We start from the raw sequence: 18537 nt of genomic DNA on the forward strand, positions 1-18537 counted from the left end.
GTAGAATTTCTCTACATTCTCTTGAGATAGAGTTTGTTTGCTGTTGTAATATGTCTAAAAGTCACAAGAAAACACATTGCAGGACTCTCTTTACCGTGTTTCTACATGAGAAGAGTGTTTTACCCTAAAGCACCATAATGCACAATCCAGACTCACGCAGCGGGGCTGGGGGTGCCCATCGCGGCTGTGCGTGTTAGTCTAATCCCTGAGCACGTACGTGTGCAGTGTGAGTGTGTGTGCATGGATGTGTATGCTTCCTCCATGAACACCTATGCCATGTGCACGTGTGTGTACGTGTGGAGAGTAGTCTCACGGTAAGCAGGGACCACCAAGAACATGTCGCTATTAGACATGGTATCCACATGGCCACAGGGTCGGGGAAATACATGTGGGCGAGAGTGGTGAGTAAATGAAACACAGAGTTTATTCTTGTGTTATTATTGATTGATTATTGTATTATTTTCCATGTGAACAACTGTAAACCTGCTTTTGCCGCACCCTGCATTTTTTCTTCTTTCCGTCAGTAAACCATGCCTCTTGACCGCATTCCATTGTGTGAACGGGTCACTAAATGGAAGTGGTGTTCCAAGGTGAGGACAGAGGACTGGCTCGGTTTAAGCCCTCGGTGGGAAGTTACCAGAATCACCCTGACCTGCCCTCAAACAGCTGCTTCTCCAACAGCGATGCCCGTGGCACAGGGCTGCTCTGTCTTCTCACTCTGCAGCGGGAGAGCTCAGAAATGGAGTTTGTTGTCTTGAGTTTGTAGACACACTCATCACCACCTTCAGATGAGTGTGGTCTTTCTGCTCACAGTCGGCCAGAGCCCAGATGCGCCCGGAAGGAAGGGGCTCATCCGCTCGCTGCAGTAATGAGGGAGCGTCTCGCATGGTTCAAAGTCTCACTCAGGAGCAGTGAGGGAAGGACTTGGATAAAGGCGTCGGTGTCTGAACCCTGCTTCGAAACACCGCACATATGGCTAACCTCCTCGTCACGAGACACGACATTCCTGATCTGAAAAATGCCGACATTTACTTTGTTCTCATGGAAACCAGACCATCTGAGAGCAGCACGGAAAGTCTCTGCGCGGTGACAGCTGGCACAGGTCAGCGGTGTGGAGAGCTCCTCCAGAAATCGCGGCGTGTGGCCGAGAAGTGAAGGGCGCTGGGAGCGCGGCCCTGGCCCTGTCCTCGCTGAGGGGTCCAGTTACAACCTCATGTCTGCAACCAACACGGCCGCACCAGCCTCCAGACCTGAGCGTGGGTCAGGGCCTCTTCTCCCGTGACACCACACGCCAGAGTAGGGTGCTACGTGCAGCGGCCTCAGGTCTCCGCTCGCCTGTCTGGGCTCAGAGCCACCACCCGGCCCCTGAGCTGGAGCCAGGACAGGCCTGGGTCCCTGGGCTGGCATGGCTGCTGCTCTGGGACAGGCTCTCGGGGGGTCGAGGTTCAGACTGTCCAGGCTCCTGGACCAGAGCTGCACACGGAGCCTGAGGGGTGAGGAACGCGGGAGCCTGGCTGCCCGGGAGCTGGGGAGAGGAGCCCCTGAGTCCTTGGGTGCCCCCACCGGGGCAGTAACCTGTCACCCAGGTGGGACAAGTGGGGCCGGGTGTGGGTCGTGTCCCAAACACACACACACGTTCACGGTTCTTGGCGATCTGAGTGGATTTCCTTCCTTCACTCTGTGTTCTTAGCTCCCTTTCCCAAGATTGCAGACGGTGTTCCCCTCGATACTTCCCAGCCGCTGTGGCTGTCCTGCTGGGCGAGGTCCTCATAGGTCTCTGGGCGCCATCCGGAAGTCTGGATTCTCCACGCACCTGCCCATGGGCCCCAACAGCCCATTGAGTCCGTCCCGGTCGAACAGCCACACTGACCCTGTGGACGTGGAACTAAAACCCTGTCACACGTGCCTCTGAGCCCCTCCAGCAGCCCCCGAGGCCATGGCGCCTGGATGTGGACTCCCAGCTGATTTTCAGTGATTGGAGCTTGAAGGCCTTCACTGTGCCCTCCTTGGTGACGGCCGCTGTCCTCCCTGTCTCCACATGATTTCATTCCTTCTCCTGGTTTGGTGACAGATTTGACGCCCAGGTCCCCTCTCTTCCTGCAGACCTAGCCCCGCCCAGGCTCTGGGCTCCTGGATTTGGAGGGCCATGTCCCAGCCGCCCATCCCCACGTCCCAAACCCTGAAGAACAAAGGGTGCAGGCTGAAGACCAGTCCAGTGGCCTCACCTGCGTCCCTTCGAACAGCACCCTCTCCAGCACCTGCAGGGAGGGTGGGAGGAAGTGTTTTGAAATTTTAAAAAGCATTAAATCAGGAAATAAAAATTAGATGGCATTTTCTTGGAAGACAGAGCAAGGAAAATGTGCTAAATGTTTAGAAAATAGAAAGTTCGCATGGTCTTGAATATATTTAAGCCTGCTCCTCAGAGAGCCCTGATGAGTGGCATGGCCTGAGGAAGGAAGAGCATGGTAAGGTCGTGGTGGGGAGGGGTCAGGACCCCTGGCAGCAGAGGTCAAGCTCATTTACATGAGCACTTATGTGGTTTTGTTTCTGAATAAGGATCACGCACCTCCAGGCGGCATCTGGCCGGTTGAGAGGGTTGCCGACGTCGTGTGGCCGGTAGAGCTCTCTCTTCACCGTGATCTCTGTTCATTATTCTTGCTTTTTATGTTAAATATTCTAACACGTCTTATACGTGGTTTGAAAGGACATCTCACAGACACAGCCCATCCATCACCCTGTCCCTTTCCTGGGACAGTATTGTCTGTCATGTCCTTTCTCCCTTCCTGTTAATGCTCTTGTTTTATTATGTTTTTGTTGTTTTCTTTTTTAGAAAGAGAGGAAAGGAGAGAGAGAGAGAAACATTGATTGGCTGCCTCCTGCACGCCCCCTACTGGGGATCGAGCCCACAATCAGAGCATGTGCCCTGACCAGGAATTGAACTGGGACTTCTCAGTCCATGGGACACGCTCCATCCATTGAGCCATACCGGCTGGGCTGCTCCTGTGTTTTGTTCAGAAGAGTCAAGACTGCACACCTGGAGATTCAGCCTTCAATATCTACTTGTCACTGAAGTCTCAGGACTTGGGCAATTTAATCTTGTAACCATTTCAAAGAGTAGCTTTCTAAAATACGTAACTTACCGCTTTTAATAAATCATACTAAGCATCATGTCATATTTTTACAAGGACTGAAGGTTCCAGTGTTAATACAGATGATTGTAGCACCCAGACCCTGGCTGTGCTGCTGGGGTCCCCTGACATGACCTGGGCTGTTTGCTCCTCAACCACGATCCTAGACTTTTTGAGTCCTTGTGTCTGCTTTCCCTAGATGTCTGGTCTGTCTGTAAGACTGATGGCTTTTCCTGTGGCCACTGTCACCTTGTCTGAGTCTAGCAGCCAGATTCCTGTTTCATTCCGACGAAGCCGTCAAACAAGAGGACCCCTGATATTTCTAAATTCTGTGCTCTGAGCTGCCCTGCACTTGGGCCTCAGCTAGAGCAAGTTTCGTAGGCTTGTTTCTAGGGTGATGGTGAAAGCTATCAGCTCACGTGTCAGTGACTTGTGCACGGTCACAAAGAGAATCTATCGCCACCCTGGGGTTCCCAACCCAGCGCCCCTCACCTGCACCCCATCACACCCCAAGCAAGAGCTGGTGGTCTCTGGGACAGCTGCCCATGTCTCCCCGAGGTCAACGGAATCAATGTGTGTGCCCTGCTTTCATAATGGCCTTTTTTTTTGTTTGTTTTTTGTTTTGTTTTTTATCCTCACCCGAGGACATTTTTCCATTTTTTGTCCAGGTAGAGTGGGAGGGAGAGAGAGAAACAGAGAGAGAGAGAGAGAAACATCGATGTGAAAGGGACACATCGAGTGGCTGCCACCCGCACAACCGACCAAGGCCGGGGACAAACTGCAACCGAGGTACGCGCCCTTAGCGGGAACCAAACCCGGGTCTCTCAGGACCGCAGGCCGACGCTCTAACCGCTGAGCCAAACCGGCCAGGGCCATAATGGCCTTTGTTACCTGCAATCCAGACTACTCACGGAATACATGTGACCTTTGCAATGACAAGTGACTGGTGAAGGACACAAACCCTTCTATGTGGAGAGTAGATGCTGTATACAAAGATTTCCATGGAGAATTGGGTGTTCGAAGGGTGCAATGACCCGTGTGTTGCATGAAAGTGGAAATAGTGTGACTTCTCTTTCAGACAACACACAATTCTACAAGTGGGCTGAGATCGTGGACTTGAATTCTGAGCTGTCGTATTCAAGCTGCCTCTGAGGTTCGCAGTCCCTGTTCTCAACAAACCTGCAGCATAGAGACCGGGATGGGCTGTGTGCCTGCACATTAGAAATGCTACTTCATGAGCTGCTCGTATGCATGATGCTTAGCCCCCATTTGGAGAGACCATGGCTGTTCCCGCCACGTGTGGGTCCTGGCAAGTCCTCGACTGGCTGGACTTGTCTCAGCAGGTAGATGAAAGAACTTCTCTTAGACAGAAAGTCTCTACAATACATATGTATCTGTTTGAGGTTCCAGCAGAAGATAACATCCTGCCCCCACCCCCCATATTTTTATTTTAGCTGCAGCAGCATTTTTCTGTCAAGTCGCTATTTTATTACTGAACATGTCTAACCTCAAAGGGATCAGTACCACCCACAAAAATGCACTCGAATGCTGGCCAGCAATAATGGAAGGAAATGAACTACTTATAGCACTCAGAGTGCATTACCGTGAGTCTGTGGGGGCGCACCTGTCCGTTCCGGGCACCTGTGACCATTCTGGGCACCTGTGACATTCCTCTGGGTTCGGGTAAGGCCTTGAAGGTGTTCTTCCTGCCTTATGGGTTTTCTGCATTCAGGTCATCTTCTGAGATTCGCTAGAGGATCTCCAGTTCCTCTCAAGTGCGGGTACATGAGACAGTGGCCACAGAGATTCCCCCAGGAGATACACGAAGAACTTCTCCAAGCAGTCGTGAATATTTCATTTACTTGCTAAGTGCAAATAAATGTTTCCCCTAAATATTAAGCTTTGTTTATATTATACAGAACAGTGAACTGTGTTCCAACTACAAAAGAGAAAGGCAGTGGCCGGTTTGACTCAGCAGTTGGAGCATCAGCCTGTGGACCAGAGAGTCCCGGGTACGGTTCCCGCTAAGGGCATGTACCCGCCCCCCCCAAAAAAAAGAGAAAGTCAGAACCTTCGCTATTGTTCCAGGTGAAACCCTCTGTGCTCTGCCCCCCCGCCCCCCACGCATGCCACTGCCCTGTGGTCAGTGTAGTAGGTAAGCTCTGCACTTGGCTGTGGGCCTGCCTGGTTCACACCTCATCTCTGCCAGCTGCTAGATGGGTGGACTTAGCAGAGGACCTCAAAATCCTGTGCTGTGATCTCAAATGAGTAAAATGGAGATGAGAGTAGTTCCTACCATGGAAATTTTTGTGAGGATCAGATGAGATGTTACATGACTGTGTATGTGTGATGCTCAGCAAACTACAGGCACTTGCTGTTTCAAAAAGCATCTGTCACTGTCACAGCATCATCATCATAAACGTTACTGTATCACCATCATCACCACCACCATCATCATCATCACCACTGCTATATAGCATCACCATCAATATTACTGTATCACCACCACCATCATCACCATCACCATCACTATCGTCGTCATCACCATCACCGCCATCATACCATCATTACCACCACCATCATCATCATTACCATCATCACCACCACCACCACCATCATCACCATCATCACCATCATCACCAACACCTTACCATCCCATAATCATCATCATCACTGTCATCATTATTACCATCATCATCATCATTATGACTGCCATTATTTTCACCATATTTCTTCAAGAAGTATATGATCATTCCTTCTGAAATAAGGGGATCATGATGAGGATAAAATCACCAAATGACTTTTTGCCTATTCGACATGCAGGTTGGGAACAGATACAAGATGTTCAATTTGCTTTATAGTCCCCCACTTCTCCGTAGTTCAACACTGAAGGTGGTCACTACTAGTCAACAGAGGGTTTGGTACTATGAAGTTTCAGGTGTCCACTGGGGGTCTTGGAACCTGTGTCCCCATGGAGAAGGGGAGCTACTTACTGTACCCCTTTTCATAGTCTTGACTCTGAATGAGTCCAGAGTTTGCTTGTGGAGCCAATGGGCTAAAGGGCTGATTGATCAGCTTTTATTTCAGGTCGGGGGCATTTAACATAGTTCTGGCCAAGTAGAGAACACGCAAGTTGTGGTATGGGACTTGCAGGAAAGGAGGTCAGACACTGACCCTGCGTTCTGCCCTAAGCCTTTGTTTCCGTCTGTTGCCCAGTTTATGGCCCCATCGGAGAGAACTAAGGGATTCATTATGCAAGTAGGGAGGCAAGTCCATGGGGCCGAGAGACCTCGCTCCTGGCCCTGGGCTTCTGAGCCAACCGCTAGCTCCGCCTCACCCTTACCAAGGAAAAATAAGCTTTTTTTTGCAATTTGCTATTTCTGCTCTCATTTTTATTTTTCTGGTACACAGTGTGAACCCAGTGTTTCCCTGTTGCTTTTCTTTTGTAAGCTGTTTTGAGTTTTACCTATATTCGAATTGCCCAGTTGTCTGAAGTGTGTAGACCCATAAAAGGCATATTTATATAGAATACCCTGAGCATAACGACCCCGCACTCTTTAAGGCGTGTTGATTGAGACGGCATGCCTATTTACCAATCAATTTTTAGAGAGCAGTTTTGTGAGTACATCCTTAAACTAATCAATAATAGCATAATGGGCTTTCACTGACAGATTTTAATTTTATTGCTTCAACGACCGAACTTGTTTTCAATTACTAAGCGACTGTGAAATAGTCCAGAGCCAAGATTTTAAAGCTATTTTATTATTATTGAAGATTTTTAAGATATCTATTATTATTTAATAGTGTACAGAGCATACTCTGTTCACAACAGACAAGCCATCAAACACGCTAGTTCCCGTATTCTTTTTCTTTTGCATCTTTCAATTCGAAACATTCTTTCAGCTCCATTGTGTGTCTTACGCTCACCGCCCTGGGTGAATAGTCTGGCCGCTCCCGGGTCAGCTCTCCGCAGCCTCACGCAGCTGTCCCCGCAGTGACCAGAGCGCCAGGAGAGCGTGAGAAGTCGCAGCAGGCACAGGACCCGGGGCCGGTGAGGGCTGGTTAACGAGGCGGGGGCGGGCTGTGCTGGCTCTCAGATGAGAGCTGGACAGATGCTTTGATTTCCAAACGCGCCGCCAGCTTGACGTGACGGCTGCGTGGAAATGTAATAGTTTGTCTGATTTTTGTTTGAGGCATGGCCACGTGACTACAGAAAAGCATAGTAATTCAGCCATCTTTACAGGCAGCTGATTAAGTGAGCCTAACGTATTTGTGTTTTTAAACACATAGGTACCATGTATTAAAATAAAATTACATTTTGTTTGGTGAAATTTAACCTATGTCACATGGTAGAAACGGTTCCACGAAATTGGAAACATTCACAGATATGAATGATTTTCAGTCTGAGAGAGCCTTTGGCGGTCCCAGAAGGACAAAATGTAATAACACCCTGTGCTTGGGAGATGGGGAGGGACTGCTGACCGGAGGGACGGCTCGTGCCCACACCGGGTGTTTAAAGTACTTTTCCATAAATGCATTAAGCTGACATTAAGGAGAAAAAAATGACTCCCAAGGGAAATCTCAGCTTGACTCAAAAATAATATTGGAAATGGAGTCCATTGCTCAGAGAAAGTAATTGTCCGTGCAAAGTGATGCATTTAAATTAGTGATTCCTCACCATCCTCTGTGATCACGGGCACACCCCGGAGTTTGGGTTGTACTGCAGAGTAAGTAAAGTTTGAGAGGTGAGATGCATTCCAGCCTGCATCACTGAGGAAGAGCTGTCCTGTTTGACCTGTCTACTCCACACACACACACATGCACACACACATGCACAAACACGCACACACGCATACACAGCACAAAAACATGCACATGCACACACACGTGCATACACAGTACATACACATGCACAAACAAGCACAAACACGCACATACAAACACACTCACAGACACGCACACACAAACATGCACATACACAAACACATACATGCATACACAGCACACATGCACAGGCACGCACACACACACGCACACGTACCTCCAGCCTACACCAGTACTTCATCCCATGAACATAGGCAATCAGGTTGAAGATTTTTTTTTGTTTTGTTTTGTTTTTTTTTTCATCCTCACCTGAGGACATTTTTCCATTTTTTGTACAGATAGAGTGGGAGGGAGAGAGAGACAGAGAGACAAACATCGATGTGAAAGGGACACATCGAGTGGCTGCCACCCACACGACCAACCAGGGCCGGGGACAAACTGCAACCGAGGTACATGCCCTTAGCGGGAACCGAACCCGGGTCTCTCCGGACCGCAGGCCAACGCTCTAACCGCTGAGCCAAACCGGCTAGGGCAGGTTGAAGATTTTTAAAATCAGACCATTCAACACGTGTCGGGCTGTGTATAAATGCTCCAGGTACTATGACTGGAAATAAGCCCAGCCCGTGTGGCTCAGTGGTTGAGCGTCGACCCCATGCGTCAAGAGGTCATCTGTTCCATTCCCGGTCAGGGCACATGCCCAGGTTGTGGGCCTGGTCCCCAGTGGGGGACATGCAGGAGGCGGCCAATTGATGTTCTCTCTCATCGATGTTTCTCTCTCTCTCCCTCTCCCTGCCTCTCTCTCTAATATCAATAAAGAAGAAAAAAAGACTGGAAATAAAACATGGCAAGATAAGTTAGGTGATGTATTTGCTTGAGACAAAACTCCAAATAAACATGTGAAAACGGCATGATGTGTATTAAGCGAAATTACTTTGAGTACCTTCTCTTTGCTTGTTTGTGCTGATAGTACCATGGAAACAGTGTCACGATGGGAAGGGTGATGCGAGTCCTCTTCCCACCTGAATCTTAACACACTCACGACTCCTGAATGTTGTCACCGCTGCCAGGTTAGAGACGTGGTTAGAAGGTCTAAATGCTTATATCTGGTGCCGTGTCTCCTGTTACTATATCGAACCAGACCGTCCACACAGCAGAGGCGACTGGGGAAGGGGGGTGCTGCAGACACCTGCTGCCGCCTCTGAGCCCCACATCCTCCTGGGTCGTCGCTGCCCCCCCGCACTCAGCTCCCTTGGGAACCACTCATCAGAAGCCACCCCCCGAGGACACCGTCCCTTGACGCCTCCGGGTTCCTTCTGGTCCCCTGAGGCCTCAGCCCCTTTTGATCCCCATCTCCCCTGTCTGTTCCTGTACCCCTAAATCTGAGTGTGGAATCCACACCTCTCCTCCATCCCGTACCCCTGAATCTGAGTGTGGAATCCACACCTCTCCTCCATCCCGTACCCCTGAATCCGAGTGTGGAATCCACACCTCTCCCCCTCCATCCCGTACCCCTGAATCCAAGTGTGGAATCCGCACCTCTCCTCCTCCATCCTGTACCCCTGAATGTGGTGGGACCAGCTCTCAAGTGCCCTCACTTTAAGGCCGAGACACTGACCCCGGGGCCCTCACTGCTGCCCGGAGCTCGCGCTGTGCCTGGAGGGTCCTGAGCCCGTCCCGGCACCGTCTCCACCCACCCTGCACCGTCCACACCCCGTGGTGGTCCTCCTGTGTCACCGGGAACACCCATCAGTTAGGCGAGGGTGCTCCCTCTGCAGCTGCGGCCTCGTCAGTCACAGGTGGAAGGAGCTTCGAGGCTTGGCCCTGGTTGGAGACACATGGACCTGTCTACAGAGACACGGTCGTTGGGACACTCTTTAGAGCCAGCCACTCAAGGGTCCTAATTCTTTAGGAAATGACTGAACACGCGGTCACGACGTGTGCAGGGGAACACCCTTCACAGGGAGCTAGACTTCCACGCTGACCGGAGCCTGTGATGGGCACCACGTGGCTTCTGCGCTGGACGAGGAACGAAGGAGCTGGCCTGCCAGGCACAGTCCCTGCACCCCGGGGCGCCTGTCCCTGCAGCCCGGGCCCTCCCGCCTCTGCAGACATGCTGCATGGGGTCCCCGTGGACGCTGCCCTCCGGCCACAGAGCCGTTTCCAGGCCTTTCTGAGCAGAGTGTCCGAAGGTGCTTGTCACACTCGCTGTCTCCGCGCCAGCGCCTCCGGTCCCCACTCAGGTCCGCTGTCCACAAACTGCTCGTGCCCGGCCCAGCCATGGACGCCCAGTGTCCCTGTGGGCAGCCCTGCCTCACGGAGCGTCGCCTGTGGGCACCACTGGACACGGGGACCCAAGGCTGCCTCAGAAACACTCAAGGCTCTCCCTGCGTCGCGCGGAGGACCCCTTCTCAGGACGTCACTGGATGTCTCCCCTTCTCCCTGACTTCTTAATGCCAACATGCCCTAAGAGCTGCCCTTAAACTCCCCTTTTCCCTGTTTCCACACTCACTCTGCTGGCGGCCTTGATGAGTCTCGTGACTTCAGGTGAAGGGTACACGTTGACGAGCTCCAGCTTCACACCTCCAGGCGAGGTCTTCCCTCCGAAGGCTGCCTGACCTCAGGCATGTGTCCTCTTTCTCCCCCAAACCCGGGTAAGTGCCCCCTTCCCAGTCTCACTCGGCGGGACAGTACCCTAGTTGTCATGCCCACAGTCAACCCGTGAGCTAAGCTGGGGCTCCGCCCTCACCACGTACCCAGAACAAAGCCGCTTCTCACCGGCTGCTGCGCCCACTGGTCCGCGCTCCTGCTCTGTCGCCCGGATGGTTTCAGGAGCCTGCCGACAGGCCCCGTCCCCTCCTCACTTCCTTTCCTCAGCTCTCAACGCAGCAGCCAGAGGATGTTCTGATCTAATGGTGGGCGAGATCGCACCCTCTCTCCGCTCAGTTTCCCGGTAGCTCCTACCTCCGTCAGGGCGGACACGGGCATCTCCACGGACATGCATGAGGCCCCGAGGGACTGGCACCCTCTCCTTCCCTTCAGGGGTGCTCATGTCCCCCCTGCATTAGGCAGGTCCAGGCGAACGGCGCCCCCTGGGGCTGTCCTGCTGGCAACATGTAAGGCTGGCGGCCGCAGCCCTGCTCGGGACCTCATGTCCTGTGCCTCCCACCCGCGCCGCTGGCTCCAAACACGACTCAAGTCCTGTTCTTCCTTCAGAAGGCCTGTGCTCCTTCCGGCCGAGGACCACGCTCTGTCCTGCTTCCTGCAATGTCCTTCCCCTGTCACCGGCCGGGCTGAGTCCCACCCGCGCTCAGACCTGACATCACCTCGCGGGGTGCCCTTCAGTACTGAGACCCGCACCTCGTCCTCTCCCCCTTCTCTGCTGCATTGTCCTCCGCGGCGCGGGCACCTTCCTGTCCACTGTACAGTCTACCTCCTAACCGCTCCGGCTGGGTCTCCCGCGCCGAGGCACCAGCCCCGAGCGGAGGGGCTTCAGTGTGTTCTGTTCACTGCGAATCCTCAGCCCCCAGGACGGGCCCTGGCACCTCATCGGAAATAACCACGATGTGTTGAGTAAAGGAAATAATGAGCTGAAATGTGTTAGACGTGCGCAGTGTCAATAAAGTAGGAGTCTGGCGACCACACTGAACAGTGGGAGTAAGACATACTCGTTTCTCCGTCGGGTCCTCTGGGCAGCGAGCAGACTTTCCGCCACGTCGGGGATGTTGAAGCTGTGCGTCTCCGTGGCCCGAAGTAGCTCTGCTTGGGGCTGGCGGGGTCAGAGCACAGAAGGCCTGCCATCGCCGGGCTGTTTCCTTTTCGAAAGGAAAACCCATTTGTAACTCAGGGCCCCCCAGAGACTGTCACCATTGACCAGGCTTCAGTCAGAACAGCGCCAGGACCGCCCCGCCAATCTCCAGGGTCACCGTCACGATTTTATCACTTATGAAAACAGAAGACAATTTCAGTTCCCAGAAAATCAATGGTCCCAGGATCCTTCTCAAAGCCGAGGGTGCGACTCCGAGTCCTTATTAAATGGAAAAGCGGATAACGAGGCCTCCTTCCTTTGGCACCAGCCCCTACCAGTCGTGTATCCGGGCGGACACATTGCTACATCAGGCTCCACAGTCGATACATCAGGCTCCACAGGGTCCCGTTCACGTGTCATCTCTTCACTGCATGTGCCTTCATCTGCGGGACCGTGACTCCACCTACTCTCCTTCTCGGCCACTTATTAAACATCTATGATGGATTCATTTCATAGCATGTTTACATATTGTTTCCTTCAAAAAATATCTATTAGACACCAAAATTGTTGCCTGGCCGGTGTGACTCAGTGGATGGAGCGTGTCCCAGGGACTGAGAGGTCCCAGTTCAGTTCCCAGTCAGGGCACGTGCCTGGGTCGTGGGCTCAGTCCCCAGTAGGGAGCGTGCAGGAGGCAGCCGATTGGTGTTTCTCTCTCACATCAATGTTTCTATCTCTCTCTCCCTTCCTGTCTCTGAAAAAATATCAATTAAATATATATATATATGTATATGTGTGTGTGTGTATATATATATATTTTTTTAAAAAATAAACAGTCACCCATGGAACATGCTAGTGTCCAGCGAGACCAGCAGGTGTTTGCCTGTCTTGGTGCGTTTCGCTGGAGAAATATGGGGCAGACTTCAACCCGCTGACATCGCACTGAACCCCTAACCCTCTCCTGTGTGTTAGAACAGGGCAGACATCAGCCTATCAGCCAGGTTCGGAGCTGGAGCCGGCGCCGGCAGGTCCTTTTCCACGGAGAGAGAGTCACTGGTGATCCTGGTGCTTCCACAGCCCTGGGAGGGCAGACGGAGGGATTCTCGGTGGGCTCCCCGGGGGCGCAGAGCAGACGGAGGGGTCCCCGGGTGGCTCGGGCAGGAACAGGAAGCTTCCCCTTCGCCCTGTATACCGGCACCGCGTCCGCTTCCGAAAACACTCCTGTTCTCCGGACCTCGCCTGCCAGCACAGGCCCAGAGCTCACAGACATCGCTCCTGCCCATCTCCTGCCCTGCAAATCGTCCGCGTCCTCCTCGGGGGCCGACCCTCGTTGGCACCAAACGTGGTCGCCGCAGAGCAGCCTGGGAAACACAGGGCTTTGCTTTACCACCCCTCCAATAGAGAGGACAGGCACACTCTCTGTTTCCCATCGGAAACATGCATTGCAGTCAGTTCCGTTTGGTCACAAACGTGGGCCATGGCCGTGGCTGTGGACTGGGCCGTGGCTGTGGACTCAGGTGACAGTGGTGGCGAGTTGTTATAAAAGCTGGAGGACAGTCTTTGAGCCTGGAGGAGACCATGGGTGGAATTTCGGCTCTGACTCCTGTGAGCGTGGCCACTCCCTTCCCCGCCCTGAGCCTCAGTTTCCACACTGACGGGGACATCCGGGCCACCCACAGGTAAGCATGAGGACCACCTTCAACGTGAATGTAAACACTTCCCGAGGACAGGGTGCTGAGCATTGTGAGCAGAGATGATCGAAGAAAAATGATATGAGATCAGGTTGGTGACAATCAGAGATTGAGTGCTAATTATATTTTATTGTATTTTATAGTTTTTGAAAAATGGTGACCCTATTTTTCTATAGTCTGTAATTACCACATTCCCTCATTTTCCAGTCGACTGGGAATGGCTATAACGGGGAAAAGCAGATCGAGTCGAACTCCCCTGTAAATATTCGCGGTGCCATCTTGTCACAGAAATCCCTGGCTCCTGTGAGAGACATTTTGACAAGTAATAAAAGCCCTACCTGGATTAGCCTATTCTCATTCACACGTCTGTGTGTGTAGCTTCAGACGCCGCCCACATTTGCATTAGCCTTTCGCGCCTGGGATGCGGTGACCCGCGTGTGATGTTTGGCCGGTCCCCTGCGGCGCTGAAGCTCTGGACGTGAGGCATGAAGTCTCTGCCCTCAGCAGCAGAAGAGGAGTTTCCAGGGAATCACTGTTCATTTTGTGTTATCGTTCAGATGGGAAAGTATAAACTGGTCACTGTCCAGGGCGACGCACTGGTGGACCGAGCTCCGGTTGTCAGGGTGATGAGATGACCTGACCGGCTGGACCACACTGAGCCCCCAGAAATCAATAGACGCACTAAACCCGTTTACTGCCCCGCCTCCCCCTCACCACATCGATCGCTGTGTACCTTCTGGTTTTTCGTGGAAGTTCTGCAATTCATTTCACTCCCTGTCACACCGGAAATGACATTTCCTCCCCGAGGAGACAGCTGTTGGACGTTTCAATTCTCCTGTGGTCTCAGTCCCACCTCTCCGTTTCCAGGGTGCCGCCTGCTCACCTGTGTCCAAGCCACAGTGGTAGGAGCGGGCACGGGCTCGGCGAGGCCCACACCGCTGCGGCTGTGATCTTTCCGTCACTGAACACGGCTGCTGCAAACCTCGGGGGGGCCCCTGGGGGGCCCTGGGTCTGACACCTCGCTCTGCCCTTCCCTGTACACCCAGGTCACTGAACCGCCCACGCTCGGCTCCACCCCTACAGTGGGCTCCGGCACCTCACACCCAGTGCCCCTCGCGAGGAGGTTCATCTGCCGCACCCCCGAGCATCGCACGTTGGCTCCCTGAGGACATGCGTCCCCTTTGTGACAGTTCACTGGGCGTCATGGCCGGGGATGCGTCAGGGACAGAGCGGCCTGGCCCCACCCTGTAGCTTCCAGGGGCTTTGTTCCTGGACTTTGTAACCTCCCCTCTTCTGGAAAACACAGCCCCTGGAGGAAGTGTGGGCGCCAGGCTCAGGCCAATGTGGCCTTTTCCCGGGCACCTCTTAGAGACTCCGCCTCATTTCACAGCAGTGACTTCGCGATCCAGGCTCTCTCCTCTCCAGAGTCCCTGCTCGTGCGGGTGCTAGAAAACGCATCGTCTCGGGGAGGGGAGGCGCGTGGCTGTGCAGAGAGCACCGTCCCCGAGGGGGAGGTGACGGCCTGCAGGAGGGGAGGGCCGTCGTCCAGCTGCGTGTGGGCTGAGTCCGGGCCTGTGTCCTGATCCCCTCACTGCCCGCTCCTGTGCCAGGCTCCGCCTGGTACGAGGAGGTGTGGCCGGCAGCTCCGTGCTGCTAAGGTGTCTTTCACACAGACTGTGGTTGCTCGGATGTCAGCGGATGGGATTCGGGCCTGCGAGAGCTTCCGAAGCAGAGGAGCCTTTAGGGCAGAAATACAGACACAGACTTGGAGGACGCAGGTCTCAGGCATCAACCTCGCCGTAGGAAACCGTGCTCTGGCAACGTTGTCATGTTCTCGCCTTACATGTGCAGTTACCTTCGGAGCTGACTGCCCACCCGAAGCAAGCCTGCCCTGGGAAGCAGGGGCTTCGTAAGAACGCAGTGAGCCCTGGGGGTCCCAGCCCAGGGGAAGCCTAGGCCCCTTCGCTCTGCGTCTCAGCACCACTGCCTCGTGCGGCCTCATCCCTGGCGGGAGCCCACACCCCAGCCAGTGCGGCGCCCGGGCCCTCTCCCCTCCCCACGGCCGCCCGACACACAGCCCCTCACTGCTGCGTCCTGCACCTGCACTGTCTCCTTCTCCCCAAGCGGGGAGGCCTGGCCCTGCGGGCTCAGGGAGCATCCTGGCCACACCGCTCAGGCAGAGTCAGCTCTGTCCCCAGGTTAGCAGAGAAAGCGCGTCACCGCACGGATCACACTCACCTTTCTGCTTGTCACTATCACAGACACACTCACACACACACAGGCACACACACAGCCATACAGTCACACACTCATACAACCACACAGCACACACACATATATATGCACACTCACATACATATACACACACACACATGCACACTCACACACTCATACAACCACACACCAAACACATATACACACACACTCATACAACCACACAGCACACACACATGCACACTCACACACTCATACAACCACACACAGCAAACACACATACACACACACTCACATACACATACATGCAAACTCACACACACACTCATACAGTCAACATACACCACACACACATGCACATCACACACATATACATGCACACTCTCATACTCATATAATCATACACCATCACACACACCACACACATGTGCATGACACACACACACTGTGCTTCTCCATCTCTCGCACTGGGCACTCGTGCGTTTCTCCATGTCCAGCTGAGGGAGGGCCGTGTTTGATTTCTGTCGTCCCCAAACTCTGTGTTCAGAATCCAGACTCACTCACCACCACGCCCCAGAGTGTCGCTGTGTCTGTCACACCAGAGCTTCGTGATCCGGGCTGCTGAGAGAGAAAGCTCCTGGTTTTGCTAAATCTTTTTTTTCCACTTTTTTTTTCTTTTTTTTTAATCCTCACCCGAGGACACTCTTTCCATTTTTTGTACAGACAGAGTGGGAGGGAGAGAGAGGAAGAGAGAGAGAGAGAAACATCGATGTGAAAGGGACACATCGAGTGGCTGCCACCCGCACGACCAACCAGGGCCGGGGACAAACTGCAACCAAGGTACATGCCCTTAGCGGGAACCGAACCTGGGTCTCTCAGGACCGCAGGCTGACGCTCCAACCGCTGAGCCAAACCGGCCAGGGCTTCTTTATTGATTTTAGAGAGAGAGGAAGGGAGAGGGAGAGAGAGATAGAAACATGGATGAGCGAGAACATCGACTGGCCGCCTCCTGCACGCCCCCTGCTGGGGATCAGGCCCACAACCTGGGCATGTGCCCTGACCGGAAATCAAACCGGCGACCTCTTGGTGCAGGGTCAATGCCCAGTGACTGAGCCACACTGGCCGGACTTGTTTTGCTGCTTCTCACAGTGACGTAGGATCCAGCATGTCCTAAAGGAGGCTCTGGCCACACTGCAGCCGAGTCCCACTGACCGCCCCAGCGTGCTGTCTGTCTTCCTCCCAGGAGCACGGCATCCCCACGGACATGGGCTACGCGGTGGCCCCCCACCACTCGGGCGTGTACCCGGTGCACATGCAGCTGTACGCGGCCTGGAAGAAGGTCTGGGGAATCCAGGTCACCAGCACGGAGGAGTACCCGCACCTGAAACCCGCACGGCACCGGCGGGGCTTCATCCACGACGGCATCATGGTGAGCTGGGGAGCAGGGACCAGGGCACCGTGTCCTCCCGCACTCCTGCTGGGGGGCAGGGACCAGGGCACAGTGTCCTCCCGCACTCCTGCTGGGGGGAGGGACCAGGGCACCATGTCCTCCCGCACTCCTGCTGGGGGGAGGGACCAGGGCACAGTGTCCTCCCGCACTCCTGCTGTGGGGGAGGGACCAGGGCACAGTGTCCTCCCGCACTCCTGCTGGGGGGAGGGACCAGGGCACTGTGTCCTCCCGCACTCCTGCTGGGGGGCAGGGACCAGGGCACAGTGTCCTCCCGCACTCCTGCTGTGGGGGAGGGACCAGGGCACAGTGTCCTCCCGCACTCCTGCTGGGGGGCAGGGACCAGGGCACCACATGTCCTCACTCTTACTTCTTACGCTGGGGGTGGTTTTAGCAAGTACACCCCGAACTCAGACTGGTGGAAATGGGTTTCACATGGACGATTCCCTGCAGTTTGGGGATTGAAGTTTCACCCAAGGCCCTTACACTTCTGGGAACTTCTCTGAGTCTTTTTGGGTGTTTTTTGAGAGTTTTCTTTATTGAGAGTTTTCATGCAGAGAGTGGGCTCACAGGTGGAGAAACACCCCACAAGTCTCTCCTCTATCAACAGGCAGCACCCACCATGCACCTCTGAGGGCTGAGCCCCCGGCCCGTGTATTTTGGCTCAGGACAACCTTCTTTTGCATCTGTCTTTCCCGTGTATACAAAAGCGAAGGCAGACATTTTCTTTGTAGGTTACTTGAAAACATAATAATCTGATGTGAAAATGATGCATCAGTTTCTTTATATGAGAATAAAACCAAAGGGATGTTAGATGGAAATTTACATAACTAATTGTTAGAATGAGAAAACATAGCATTCTTTACTTTGAGATAAGATAGCGCTTCTTAAAGTGCCCCGCCCGCGTCCAGCACCTCGGGCCATGTTCTCCAGGTCGGTCACCAGGTTAACCCACCCACTGTTCCAGTTCCTGTTCGAATGATCCACCTGTTCAGTCCGTCTGTCTGTCACTTCACCATCGAAAACCAAAGAAAAGGAAAACCCCTCACTATCTATTCATCGTGAAACATGAACGTTTCCTTGTGAGTTGGGACCAGGAGCCTCCAGTTTAAAGGGGGCAGTGACCACGCTCGTGGGGATGGGGGACACAGCTCCGGGGGCGTAGACAGTCTCACTCTGCAGTTCCAATGGCCGTGTGACCTGTCATGAAACACAAGCATCCCTTCTAACCAATGTTACATGCGTTCATTTACCTCGAATTTCATACAAACTATTATGAAAATTAAGCAAAGACTAAATAAAATTATAGCCACGGGGTATAAATTGGATGCATTTTTCCATTAGATTATGAGTCGTCGATTATTCAGAGTAAGTTCTGGGAATAAAGTTACTTCTTTGCTTTCTCTGTTGAACATTCAGATTTATGACAGAATGTGCCAGGAGCCATTGTTAGATCACGCGCGACGTCTGTGGTTAACGTCTTCATTCAGA

The 18537-nt window shown here is 53.3% G+C and overlaps 1 protein-coding gene across 1 annotated transcript in view; it reads left to right on the forward strand.

Annotated features, from left to right (window-relative positions):
• The window catches only part of LOC118615852 (bifunctional heparan sulfate N-deacetylase/N-sulfotransferase 4), a 133157-nt gene that overhangs the window by 66863 nt on the left and 47757 nt on the right, over positions 1-18537 (forward strand). The window contains exon 4 of the mRNA XM_036241099.1: positions 16843-17028. Coding sequence (XP_036096992.1) covers positions 16843-17028 — 186 coding nt within the window. The remainder of the gene's footprint in view (positions 1-16842; positions 17029-18537) is intronic.

This window comes from Molossus molossus, unplaced genomic scaffold (genome assembly GCF_014108415.1).
Source record: "Molossus molossus isolate mMolMol1 unplaced genomic scaffold, mMolMol1.p scaffold_m16_p_4, whole genome shotgun sequence".
NCBI classification, from domain to species: domain Eukaryota; kingdom Metazoa; phylum Chordata; class Mammalia; order Chiroptera; family Molossidae; genus Molossus; species Molossus molossus.